Here is a 14040-nt window from a genome sequence, read left to right on the forward strand (position 1 = left end):
GACGGTAACATTCGCCGGGTTGGCTAAACCGCACTGCGCTTCGTGTTCCAGCCCCTGCCATCGCTCCGAAGACTGCCCTTCTGGTCAACACCGCCTCGCCACACACCGCTCACCGCGCATTCCTCGTAACAACGTGTGCTTCGACTTCAACCGAGTCACCGGCTGTTCCCGTCAAGCCTGCATCTACCCTCACGTTTGCCAAAAATGCGCCGACTCCCATCCCGCTCACCAGTGTCGCGCCGGAATCTCCGCAGGCCAGCGCCAAGGCAACAGAAGCCAAGCTCCGGGTCGCCCAGCTGCACAGTAAAAGAAAGGCAACAATAAGTACACCGATTAAAATAGATCTTCTAGAGCAGGAACTATCTTCCCATTCAGATCGGGAATTCGTGACTTCCCTACTTAATTCGTTACGTTTCGGTGCCCGCATTGGTTTTGATGGCACCCAAAAGTCTCGTGTTTCACCTAATCTGATTTCAGCTCGGGTGCACCCTGAGATAATTTCAAAAAACATAGAAAAAGAGGTCAACTTAGGTCGTATGGCAGGCCCGTTCTCCGCGCCCCCATTACCTAACTTTCAATGCCACCCAGTTGGGGTAGTGCCCAAAAAACATTCGGCCGACTGGCGCACTATTTATCATTTATCTTTCCCCGAGGGAGATAGCATTAACGATGGAATTCCTAAAGACCCTTACTCACTCCAGTACGTTAGAGTGGACGACGCTATTAGCATTCTCACCTCACTCGGCAAAGGTGCCTTTATGGCAAAAACCGACCTCAAATCGGCGTTTCGTCTAATTCCAATACACCCGAACGACTGGAATTTACTGGGGGTCCGTTGGGAGTCTCGTTATTATGTGGATTTATATTTGCCTTTTGGTTTACGCTCGGCGCCGTTTTTATTTAATCAACTCTCCGAAGCGCTAGAGTGGGTTCTTAAACATAATTACAACGTTCGTAATGTTATTCACATATTGGATGACTTCTTTGTAGCGGAGTCATCTAAACTAGGTTGTTTAGAGAGTTTCACAAGACTGCTTAAATTCTTTATCTCAGTGGGGGCCCCTGTTGTGGCTTCCAAAACAATCGGTCCTAGTACAACACTTGAATTCATGGGAATCGAGCTCGATACCCTACGTATGGAGGCGCGCTTACCTTCCGATAAATTAGAACGTCTTAAAGCATCCTTGCGGGATTTCAAGCGAAAGCGTTCCGCTCGCCTCATAGAGCTTCAATCCTTAATCGGCACTTTGCAATTCGCCTGCCGCGTTGTTGTTCCGGGTAGAACTTTCCTTCAGCGCATCATAGATCTCACGCGTCGGGTAAATCACCGATTTCATCACGTCAAATTGAGCCACGGTTTCTTTCAGGATTTAGCAATTTGGCAGCAGTTTACGGAGAACTGGAACGGCAAAGCTTTCTTCCTCGAAGAAGCAATCCGTACCAGCCCGGATATGGAACTCTATTCCGACGTTAGCGGTAGTATCGGTTTCGGCGGTTACTTCTCTGGGCGCTGGTTCCAAGGCCGATGGCCGCCTCACCTCGCCATATCCAAAAAGACAGGCATTAGTATCGAATGGCAAGAATTATTTCCTATAGTAGTAGCCTGCTCCCTATGGCGCTCCGAGTTCTCGGGCAAGCGAATTCAGTTCTGGTGTGACAATCAATCAGTCGTTCACATTGTCAACACAGGTCACTCAAAAGCGCCCAAAATTATGTCACTTATGCGTCACTTAGTAGGCATTTCCATGGCTCACAATTTTGTTGTACGTTGTCGCTTCGTACCAGGTCATTCCAACGGCATTTCTGATGCACTTTCTCGGTTTCAGATGGCACGATTCAGAGAGCTCGCACCGGCCGCGGACCAGACCCCTTGTGTCATCCCGCCTTCGCTAATGACCCTCTAACGCGCGAGGTGAAACACTACGCTGATAAGGCCCTTGCTATCAACACCAAGCGCACTTATCACGCAGGCGAGAAACAGTTCATTGACTTCTGCCTCATGAATAGGCTTTTTGACAGCCACGGGGACATTCTCCCAGCTAGTGAGAGTACTCTTATCTATTTTGTTACCTTTCTCGCGCGTAGAGTAAAGCACGGTACTATTCGCACATACTTGGCGGCCGTTCGCAACATGCACATCGAAAACGGATTCCAGGACCCTATACAGGGTCGCCTAATTTTAAACAAGGTTTTGCGGGGCATTTTACGGGTGCAGGGTCAGCACAAAACAGCTCGTCAACCCGTAACTCCACAGCTCTTAAAAGCCATTCGTCCGGTTTTGCTTAGCTGGCTAAGCGCACATGATTTCCATATGATTTGGGCGGCATTCACACTTGCCTTTTTTGGTTTTTTACGTTGTAGTGAGTTTACTTGCCCGGGCGTACGCAACTTTGACATAGTTTATAACTTATCTCCAGTCGACATAAATTTCCACCCTAACCCTTTAGCACCGCTTTACATGAAAGTCGCCATTAAGGCATCAAAAACCGACCCTTTCAGGCAAGGCACCGTTTTGACAATCGCACGCTCCGGTTGCGACCTATGCGCCGTGTCCGCCATGCAAGAGTTTGTTCGCATCTGTGGGTACACAACAGGACCACTTTTTCGGTTTCGTTCCGGTAAATACCTAACTCGGTCATTGGTCTCTAGCATTCTTAGAGACGCAGCACGCGCTTGCGGCCTTCCTCATAGCAGTTTAAAGGGGCACTCATTTAGAATTGGGGCGGCAAGCTGCGCTGCCGCTGCAGGCCTGCCCGACTGGCTTATCAAAGTGCTTGGTCGTTGGTCCTCTGATTGCTACCAGCTTTACGTACGTACACCACAAAACATTTTATTAACTGCTGCACCAAAAATGGCGATAGTCCAGCCTGTCACTCTGACTTAAGCATTGTTGTTATTGCGCTTGGGGGGATGCATTCTGCATCTTGTGGCGGTTAGTTCTGTCTGACGACTTCCCCAAGCGGGGTTTGTTTGCTATAAGGTGTGCTTGTGCGTTTGTGGACCAGCCAATACTCTCGTCCGATCCTTCACGCGGAGTGTAGGGGAGATGAGTGAGGCCTAAAGGTCATATGCTTACACTACAGTTGCTACGTCACGCGCTAGTCGTCACGTCACGCTAACTCGCTTTCGATCGGTCTGTCTCCCCCCATATTCTGCCATAGTCGTGCCTAGTGTATTCATTGCGTTGCAAAGCGGGCATTTCCTTTTCACGCGTAAAGCGACATTAATCCAAAATTACCGTCACCACTAGGGACGGTAATTTCAGTTAATGGAGCCGGAGCCAGGCTCAAAGGTCACTCGTAAATGATATCGTACGAGTACACGTATCATGCTACGATAGCACAGGTATTACTCAATATGTTTCACGTGAGATACCTTACTATACACGTTCTTAATTCTTATTGGTCGCTATCTACCTATATAAAGCGCCACACCTAAAGTAAAGTCATTCGCTCTTTCGCTTCATAAGCTACGGGTACTGTAAAGAAACATTTGCCCACCCTCCCTCCCTTTTACTGACAGGTTTCTTTGTGTGTACAGGCAGTGTTAGCTTGGCGATCAACTGTAAACAAGTATTAACTTAATCATTGCTTTATTATTGTAATAAACCGGGGAGTATCTCCGAGAGTCTGCGGTTAGTTTTGTCTGACGACTTCCCCAAGCGGGGTTTGTTTGCTATAAGGTGTGCTTGTGCGTTTGTGGACCAGCCAATACTCTCGTCCGATCCTTCACGCGGAGTGTAGGGGAGATGAGTGAGGCCTAAAGGTCATATGCTTACACTACAGTTGCTACGTCACGCGCTAGTCGTCACGTCACGCTAACTCGCTTTCGATCGGTCTGTCTCCCCCCATATTCTGCCATAGTCGTGCCTAGTGTATTCATTGCGTTGCAAAGCGGGCATTTCCTTTTCACGCGTAAAGCGACATTAAACATACCTTTTCAGCCTTGTGTTGATTCATACCACGTTTTTATTTTTTTGAAATTAAGTGAAAAGTCTTTAAAAAATCAACAGGTGTATTTCAAGAGATCGCCTTTCGATGTGCTTGTTTTAACCTTTTTTTAAAGAGATTTCAAAAGGTCTATTTTCAAAATTTTCTAGTCGCGAAAAAAAGTTAGACAATAACATTGCGCAAAGTAAAGATAGAAGAAGAGAAGCACTTATCAACTGCGTACGCAGGATTTGCTGGAGACTGGTGATGTAGGCCGGGGCAGGAGGGGGGGGGGGGGGTGGAATCTATGTTTGTCATCATTCTCGCAGTCCTCGCCAAGACTATTTGGTGTCGCTCGATGTAAAGAAATCCGGGTTCCAGTGAAATTTGAGGCATTGTGAACGTCAAAATGATAAACAGTTTTATATTCTTTGCAGCTTTTAACTGCCTAATAATAAAAGCAGAACCGTGTACATCACCATGGCAATTCAACAATTTGACAGACACATGTTATTTTGTGAGCAACGACACTGCAATGAATTTTGACGAAGCAAAGTTGAGATGTTTTGAGGGCGGAGCTCAGCTGTTTGTAAAGCCGCCAGGCTATGGCTTTACACAAGTGTTCTCGGATATCAATGGAATCATATACGGCTCTTTCAGTGCTAGCAGGTATCACGTGGGACTGGTGAGAAACAGTTCTGGCGTGTACTGGTTGGATGGAACTTACTTACCATTAAGTTCACTTGGTAGCTGTGGCTACCTTTATTTCATGTCTGCATCAAATATTTTGCTTGGTTGTGATATATGCAAGGCTTCGCGTTACATTTGTCAGAAACCGTCTAACGGTAAGCCTTTGAAGGACCGTAGAGGTGATAGGGGGGACTGGCGACACCCCCCCCCCCCCCCCCCAATATAAAAAATACTATAAGGAAATGACCATTAGGCGTGTAGCTTTGCCCCCAATATTTTCTTAATGTTTCTGTTTATCTAGACTATGTCTTAAATTTTAAACTGAAATTTACGCGCTGACATATTCTAAAATAAGAGGTAATTCAGTACCCTGTCGCTGCGCTCCGCCGCGCAGAAAACGTTTATGTTGTAAATTCTTTGAAATGACTGGACAAAGGGTGTATGAGTAGATGCGTATCAATCGGTAGTCACCTAAAAAGATACAAAATCAGTCACTGACAAATTTTTAAGAAAAACCTCTGAGCACATAAAAGTGTGTCATACGGAGATAAATGTGGAAAACCTTTCTTCTACAGCATGTGATATCAAGAGACCCATTGGATTCGTATTCTTTCATCATGGTGTCTTGGTGATATGTGATATTTCCCCATCCATCACTCTTATTAGCTATTAGTGAGCTCTCAATGGAATAAACAATTTGTAACTATGTTTTCTATTCTAACAGCATCATCAACAAATACAAGTGAGATATCAATGTCGTCAACACCGACAGGTCTTTCGATGACTATAACAACAACAACAGCTTTTGCGATAGAAGTAATACAAATAGAAGTACTATCAACACAAATTATAGTTGCAGTAACCACATCAACAACAGAGGCATTCGAAGGAACGACATTACTAGCAAATAAAACACCATCACCATCACCATCACCATCACCATCACCATCACCATCACCATCACCATCACCATCACCATCACCATCACCATCACCATCACCATCACCATCACCATCACCATCACCATCACCATCACCATCACCATCACCATCACCATCACCATCACCATCACCATCACCATCACCATCACCATCACCATCACCAGCACCAGCACCAGCACCAGCACCATCACCATCACCATCACCATCACCATCACCATCATCAACATCACCATTAACATCACTATCATCAACATCACTATCATTATCACAAAAAAACAACTACCTCTTCGGAATCTAAAACAACTGTTTCTGCATCAAGTAGCCGCCAAACTGAGAGTGTGACAAAAGTTGATATAATGTCTTCAAGTGCCACTTCTCGTTATATCTACAACAGCTGTAATGAACCTCCTACTACAAGCTGGATAACAAAGGTAATAAAAGCGATTAATTTTAAAAAGTATATTAGATATATCAATCTGAATAGGGAGGATGTTGGAAAGAGAGAGACGAACAGGAAAAAGGGGGAAGCAGGCCCGTACCAAGAGGGGTGGGGCTGGGGGTGTAACGGCGGAAAGTCCATTTCCGGTTCGCAATATACGTGCTATTTGTACACAAAACAATAAAAGTACAAGCGAATTAGATTAAAAAAAAAACAACAAAAATCCTGGGTACGGGCCTGGAAAGATGAAAGGAGAGAAGTTTGGCTTTAGCTTTAGACCAGAGATCGAGATGAGGCAGGTTTGATATACACTTGGATAAATACTACAAATAAATAAACAAATTTCAGGTGAGCGATTTGATACGAAGGCTGGCTTGGTTACCTACGGACCTGGGCAGTACGTTGCAGGTAATTGTTTATTTATCGTCTGGGAAGTTATAATCCACCATTAACGCCACCTTCTTTTCCTTCTCCGTGTACAGGAGGCCGTGGTAGTTGTTGACAACATCACAAGTCTTATAAACGAACCTCATATTGACTCAGGTCTGGCCCTAAGCACTTTGATGAATGCTTCTAGAACCTTCGAGAAGTTCGCGGTTGAGTATGGCGCTAAACACCTGAATAAGACGAGCCCAAGAATCTACAAAGTTTCCACTGGAATAGGTCATGTGAATGAATTTTTTTTATGCAACTGACGTTATCGTGGTTGTTTGTCGTTGTTATTGTTGTTTGATGTTTTTGTTGTTGTTGTCGTGGCTGCTTGTTATTGTCCTCGTTGTTTGTAGTTGCTGTGTTAGTTTGTTGTTGTCGTGGTTCTTGGTTGTTGACGTTGTTAGTCTCGTCACCAGCCTACTCTCGTTCAGCTATACTCATTCGAATTGAAAGCGCTGAATAACGTATGCGCATGCGCGTGCTCTGGCGAGAACCAAGTTAATCTTAGTGTTGAATCGCTCGATTGAAGGTACGAAAGGCTGACTTCAGTCGCTGTTTTGACTGTACAGCATTAAAACCATACTGTACAAATTATAAAAGATTTGTTTGAAAAAATGAGGAAGTCATAAAGAAAATTATAGCCTTAGCTTTGCGCTAGTTTTCTTAGCATTTGCCAAAATGTGACAGTTCGCCGGTAAAAAGCCGCCATTTAAAAAACAAAAAGGCTGGTTAATCGCGTGGTACTGGAACTAGTCTCGCGTGACCGTGACCGCGCAGCATAGATACGCCTGGAAACGAGGCTAAGATTTGGGAACGAAAATGTGATAATGGCAAAAGTAATGCCTTTGAGGCTGTTATTTGTGTTAGCGAATATGATAAACATGGGTGGCGTCTTTCTTTTTTCAACGTTGTAGATTTGGCTAGCTAAACATGAACAAAATGCAGCTAATAGATGCTAGTAGAATTTTCTTGCGCTTGAAGCGATAGAGCGATTAAGGAGCTGGGTGGTTTTATTTTTTCTTATCACTCCCTTCTTTTTCTAGATATGATATTGCAAAAGGTTTTTATTCCGGAGCAAGCAAGTGATTTCCAGTTTAGTTACAGAAACAATATCAACGAGCTGACAATACAAGCCAACGTACCCTGGCAGAACATGGACAACGGTAAGCCCGCAAAGATAAGTTCCGTGATGTAATGATGAATTACCGACGATACAACACATAAAATAACAGGCCATACGCAAGCTAAGTTACCCTGGCAGAACATGGACTACGGTTAGTTTGCAGTGATAGATTTTGTGATGTACTACCGAGGATACTATACTGTACTACATATAAACGAACAGACTATTATAAAGCTTAGTGAGCCTAGAAGAGCATCGACGACAAGAAATTACGTCAGGGGCGCAGCCATGGGATCGACGAAAGGAGAGCTAACGCAATAATGAAATGCTATAATCAAGGAAAACCGAATACAGAGGTGGTTTTGTGATGTGCTGATGAATTACCGAGGAAACAAGGTTGCTGTACTACACATAAACGAACAGGCCAAATATGAGCTTAATTACCCTTCTTTTAACCTTCTGCAATATTGACAACAAGAGGTTGTTGCATCAGTGGCGGACCCAAGGGATCGACAAATAGAGGGGTAATGCAATAAAAAAAGTGTTATAAAGTTAAAGCAAGACTGGATACAGTGGCGGATGAAAAGGGGTACAGAAGGCCCTTCCCCTTCCTACCATCCCTTTTCGGACCAAAATTTCAGAAGAAATGTATGGGAGTTAAACTTCACAAATTTCTCTCCCTCCGTCATATGTTTTATAGATATTGGTGTCCAACCCCCCCCCCCCCCCCCCCCACCCCACCTACCCCCTTTCGAAAACTCCTGGATCCGCCCATGTGAAAATTATTTTCTTGGCAGGTTCGGTGATCCTTGCTGTGGCCTTAAAAAGCTTCAAACAAACCCTACCCACCGCCAGCAGTATTGAAAGGTCAGTGATAAAAATTTTAAAAATTAGAATTAGAATTTTTCAGAATTCTAATAGATAGCTTTGTTCATAGCTTATGCAAGGAAGGAAAAAGCCGCCAAATTTAGTCGTGTGATGTTTTTCCTTTATCTACAGATCGATTGACAGTCACATACTATCGCTAGTGCTTCATCCAAACCCAAGAAGTGTTCTCAAGAAAAACGTGACCATGACTTTTAACTACAGCCGTAAGGTATGGTAAAGATATCATAATTTTGAGAGTTTTTATTTCTTTACTTCCTCCCCCCTCCATATCAAGAAAAAATAGCCAAATATTGTTGTTTTTGACAAACATATTCCTTATTTGGAAAAAAAAAAACAGCGCGATTTTAGTCAATTTTAAGGTTGCCGTACCGCAGGTGCTCCGTAAACTTTATGACTTGTAATCAGAAGGGAAAAACAGTGACAGTGACCATCTTGAGTCAACAGAGGATTATGTATCTTAAGTATCTAAAAAGAAACTAAAATTCCTCGGTACGAGACCCCCAAAACGACAACGTTTTCTTCATCATATGCAACAAAAATATAAAAAAAATTAAGCAGCAACTATCGGCGTACAGGGAATCGAGTGCCCCCCACCCCTAACCCCAATTTTCGGAAGAAAGCAGCGCCTCCTGCTATCAATTTCTAGAAATTTCTATATTTAACCCTAAACGCCTCAAGAATCAGGGATACTTCTATGTTATGAATGAGTGTAATTTGGACTTGAGCATGTGATATTACCAGTGGCTCAGCCCCTATATTACGAGCCCCTGATAAGTATGAGCCCCTGATAAGCATGAGCCCTTGATAAGTATGAGCCCCTGATAAGTATGAGCCCCTGATAAGTATGAGCCCCTAATAAGTATGAGCCCCTGATAAGTATGAGCCCCTGATAAGTATGAGCCCCTGATAAGTATGAGCCCCTGATAAGTATGAGCCCCTGATAAGTATGGGCTCCTGATAAGTATGAGCCCCGGATAAGTATGAGCCCCTGAAAAGTATGAGCCCCTGATAAGTATGAGCCCCTGAAAAGTATGAGCCCCTGATAAGCATGAGCCCCTGATAAGTATGAGCCCCTGATAAGTATGAGCCCCTGATAAGTATGAGCCCCTGATAAGCATGAGCCCTTGATAAGTATGAGCCCCTGATACGTACTGATCGTATCAGGGGCTGATATATGACTGAGTGTGGCTTGAACTTGCAGGATAGGATTTTCTCAGGGCAAGTTCAGCGTTATTGTGCATTTTGGAAATTCACTACAAGGTATTTATACAACAACAGCACTGTCCCTAAGCAAAAGGCCTGGCTAAAGTAGGAGACATATCAGCTTATATCTTTTATTCCTGCGAACTTTTCGCGCGCTACACGTGTTTTGGCGGTAGCCTACATGATTTTCTGGTTGCCTTTTTTATAGTTCGATATCCTCCTCTGGCTCATGGTCAACGGAAGGATGTACAGCGGTCTCATCTGACAATCACGTGACCACATGTAGCTGCAGCCATTTGACAAACTTTGCGATACTGATGCAAGTTACTCCAAAACCTCCCGTATGTACTAAGGAGGGGGGGGGATCTATCACATGGAGGATTTCCCAATTCTGATGCAAGCTTCTCCAAAGCTTTCCCTATGAACTAAGTGGGCGTGGGCAGGGATAGCTATCACTTGAACTAAGGGGGCAGAGGTTCACAAACTTAACGTTGGAGATGCAAGATTAAGCTCCCCTGTGGGGGTACTATGGGAGGTTTAAGGGTGAGGAGAAGGGCTGCGTGTGCTAATCCCTAGAATTGTTCATGTTAAAACCACAAGGTCTTTGAGTATAAGCATGTAAGGGTCTATTCATTCTCTGATGAAGCATTCAGGTCACTTTAAGAATGCACTTGTGTATTTTGAATCAATTTCACCAGATATCGCCCACCGACTTGTTCGTCCTTGACCTGCTGGCGTATATCGGACTCAGTCTCTCTCTGCTCGGCACCACTCTCACCATCTTGGCTTATCTGCTGCTCACGTAAGGGTTAACACGTGGTTAACACAGGGTAACTGCAATAAATAACTGATCTCTATATAACAAGGTGGTACAATGGGGCATATTCTAGTTTCTGAACTTAAAACTTTGAGCCGAAAAATCAGGACTACTAATTTGTTTGTGTACAAGTTTGTTCTTTTTTTCAATGAACATCAACTAACGCTTACCAACAGGCTGAAATTCTACTATTTTGTAAAGGCTACAGACACTGTAGCAGTTTACAAGTACTGGCAAGTGAGATTGACCTACGATTTGCTGGTTTCAAGCTGTATTGTCATTTCAGAAGAAGGTTATAGGACATAATAGCAATCAAACTAAACTGAACTTTCAAAGATTGTCATATATTTATTGTTTTATTTTGTAGCGATCGCACGTGCCAGCAGACACAGATTCGAGTGAACCCAGAAGCGATGCCCCAACATAATCCTTTTATCCAAAGTTGTCATATATTTATTGTTATTCTGTAGTGACCGCACATGCCAGCAGACGCAGATTCCAGTAAACCTAGAAGCGAAGCCCCAACATAATCCTTTTATCCAAAGTTGTCATATATTTATTGTTTTATTTTGTAGTGACCGCACATGCCAGCAGACGCAGATTCGAGTGAACCTCGTGTTCTCGCTGTGGGCGGCTCATCTCTTGTTCCTCACCGCGATTGACGCCACACGATACACAGTAAGTGACATGTAACGCAACCCCATATTCATATTCAACACCATTACAGTTAGCGTGACGGGTTAGTGTCACGCAATGCCTACAATTCTAGGCAGTTTGCCGACAGTGCCGTGTAACAAAAGTGTTAGCGTCACGCAACCACCACAGCGTCACGAAACCCTAAAATTGCCTGTGTTCAAGGCTGTGTGCGTGACGTTAGGTCACCAATGCATATTTTGCTGATGTCATATTTCTCAGGCAGAGCGCGTAACGATTCCTTGTCACGCATACTCCTGATATGTTTTCCAGTGTAACGTTTGTCTCAGGTTGTATGTGGCACTAGCATGTCACGCGGATATTTTACTCATGCTATAATTCCCGTGCGGTATGCATGACGGTGTTACGCCACGCAATATCTATATTTCTCGTGTTTATTTATTTCGCAGATTGTTTGCGTGACAGCGGCAGCAATGCTTCAGTTGTTCCTCATGGCCGCGTTATTCTGGATGTTGTTGGAGGGAATCCAACTCTATTTACAGCTCGTGCGCGTCTACAACGCCGACATGAACCTCAAACTGTGCTACCTATTCGCCTGGGGTGAGTGACGTCATGTGATTACATAGAAATGACGTCATTTGTTGGTAAGTGACGTCATATGGTAACATGCAATCTATTCGCCTGGATGGAATTTGTGACGTCCTGTTTCCGCATAAAAATGACGACGTCATATAGGTAGGTTAGCTACGTCATATAAGTAGGTTTAAGTGACGTCATGCGGCCGCATGGGATGGAGTTGTATCACTAGTGTTAAAATATCACGTCACAATGTAGTAATGTCATCTCGTGATATGTTTAACGAAAAATGACGTAATTTCCACAGGTATCCCGGTTCTCGTGGTTGGGATCTCACTTGCCGTTGTCGGTGGGAGCCCTCGAGGTATTCAGAGCTACACTCAATTAAAAGCGTAAGTGTCACGTGGTAAAAGAAACGGTGTGTGGTTTTATCAATGTCTTTATTGTCAAATGTACCCATTTGCTATCTTTTTTTGTTGGTATAGTTGCTGGATATCGTACAATCACCATGTCATCTGGACTGTTGTCGTGCCCGCAGCACTCGTTATTGTGGTAAGCATATACATGGGATACCTGTGGAACCGTGTCACCTGGACTGTTGTCGTGCCCGCAGCACTTGTTATTGTGGTAAGCATATACATGGGACACCTGTGGTACCGCGTCACCTGGACTGTTGTCGTACCCGCAGCACTTGTTATTGTAGTAAGCATATACATGGGATACCTGTGGTACCGTGTTGTCTGAACTTTTATCGTAACAGCAGCACTTGTTATTGTGGTAAGCATATACATGGGACACCTGTGGTACCGCGTCACCTGGACTGTTGTCGTACCCGCAGCACTTGTTATTGTGGTAAGCATATACATGGGATACCTGTGGTACCGTGTTGTCCATATCAAACATATTTCCCACGGATAGTGTCCTTCGTATGTATTGCCTTATATGGGCATAGATGCCCATATTTAGAAGAGCTGAAGTTTTCCCGCTCCCCGATCTCCAGAAAACATGTTGAAAAATACTGATTCCTGTCAATTTGAGACTCGCGGAAAAAATTTGAAGCAAAACTTGCTCGCTTGGTCAAATCGTCCTTAGACCCAGGCCTCCAAGAGATTGCCCGAGCGGGTTTTAAGGTCACCTGAATATTGATATGTGAACTTTTATCGTAACAGCAGCACTCGTTATTGTTGTAAGTTTCATGTATACATGGGATGCCTGTGGTACCGTGGACTTTTGTCGTACCGGCAACACTCGTTATTCTGGGAAGTATACATACACATGGGGTACCTATGGTACCATGGCGCCTTTTGTGTACCCGCAGCGCTATTTATTGTGGTGAGTATACTGTATACATGATAAACATGGATGCCTGTGGTACCATGGACTTTTGTCCTACCGGCAACACCCGTTATTGTGGTAAGCTTAATTCTACACGGGATGCCTGTGGTACTGTAATCGTTATTGCAGTAAGTATTGTCAACGTTTAGATGCTTTCTTTTATTTCTCTTTCAGATCAACAGCATTACAGTTCTATTGTGAAGATCTCTCGATCTCTCCTGTCTCAAATCTATATCAAAGCATTGTCTCATTTTGGCTCTGCCTTATTTTTCAGATCAACAGCAGCATATTCTTTCGCGTCCTAAAGGAGTTATCCAACATAAGCAAGAGACAGAAAAGAGCGCAGGATAGCTACTCCATAGTGTAAGTCAGCTTAATCATCATCTTTTTTCTCCGTATGGGGCAGTGGACAGTTAACTTTAACTTTTCTCGCCATTTGGTCTGTTTTAAATACGGCATTCTGATTGGTCGACCTAGTAAGGCAATCTATCAAATGGCATATGGCTAGACGGCTTGGAAGTGTACAAATAGGCCAAATAGACATGCTAGTGTGATTCTGTATTCTGATTGGTTGATGTAGTAGTAGGCTATAAGACATAATATCGTTCCAGTAGTGACGGATTTTAAAGCCATCATTGACAAATGGCTAGACGACACGGCGTTTGTGGCTTTACAAATAGAACCAAATAGACTTACTAGTGTGAGTCTACTTTTCCCTCTCATGGGATGTAATCTTCTTATAGCAGACGCACTTGGCGTCACGCACGCCTTCCCGCGGGTGCTAGACTACATAGGCTGTTGTCTAAGAGAGCCAAAATGTGAATTTCCCATGATTCCAGGCGTAACCTGAAGGCGTGCCTTGTGCTCTTCCCCGTCCTGGGGATCACGTGGTCTATTGGATTCATCAACATGCTGGATGCAGGCGTGGTTACCATGTACCTGTTTACAATACTCAACTCTGTGCAGGTAATAAGTGAGGTTTACTGACTGACTGAGAAGTGAGATTGACCTAC

The 14040-nt window shown here is 44.0% G+C and overlaps 2 protein-coding genes across 2 annotated transcripts; both read left to right on the plus strand.

Annotated features, from left to right (window-relative positions):
• Window positions 1–359: 359 nt before the first annotated feature.
• LOC116612217 lies at window positions 360–3862 on the plus strand. The gene is made up of 2 exons (XM_048734236.1): window positions 360–1689; window positions 1827–3862. Exons 1-2 carry the CDS (start codon window positions 537–539, stop codon window positions 2882–2884), a joined length of 2211 nt encoding a protein of 736 aa, XP_048590193.1. The 5' UTR covers window positions 360–536; the 3' UTR covers window positions 2885–3862.
• A 4695-nt stretch (window positions 3863–8557) lies between these two features.
• LOC5508824 (adhesion G protein-coupled receptor L4) lies at window positions 8558–14040 on the plus strand. The gene is made up of 10 exons (XM_048734238.1): window positions 8558–8650; window positions 9644–9702; window positions 9854–9986; window positions 10344–10447; window positions 11038–11140; window positions 11566–11716; window positions 12000–12084; window positions 12178–12244; window positions 13302–13390; window positions 13867–14040. Exons 1-10 carry the CDS (start codon window positions 8627–8629, stop codon window positions 14012–14014), a joined length of 963 nt encoding a protein of 320 aa, XP_048590195.1. The 5' UTR covers window positions 8558–8626; the 3' UTR covers window positions 14015–14040.

This window comes from Nematostella vectensis, chromosome 11 (assembly GCF_932526225.1).
Source record: "Nematostella vectensis chromosome 11, jaNemVect1.1, whole genome shotgun sequence".
NCBI lineage: Eukaryota > Metazoa > Cnidaria > Anthozoa > Actiniaria > Edwardsiidae > Nematostella > Nematostella vectensis.

Coding starts and splice junctions, on each gene's coding strand:
- LOC116612217 (XM_048734236.1), top strand. CDS start 537: ATGGCAGGCCCGTTCTCCGCGCCCCCATTACCTAACTTTCAATGCCAC. Junction 1,690..1,826: donor CGTTCACATTGTCAACACAG/GTCACTCAAAAG, acceptor TCTCGGTTTCAG/ATGGCACGATTCAGAGAGCT.
- LOC5508824 (XM_048734238.1), top strand. CDS start 8,627: ATGACTTTTAACTACAGCCGTAAG. Junction 12,245..13,301: donor CCGCAGCACTCGTTATTGTG/GTAAGCATATAC, acceptor CTTATTTTTCAG/ATCAACAGCAGCATATTCTT. Junction 13,391..13,866: donor CAGGATAGCTACTCCATAGT/GTAAGTCAGCTT, acceptor CCATGATTCCAG/GCGTAACCTGAAGGCGTGCC.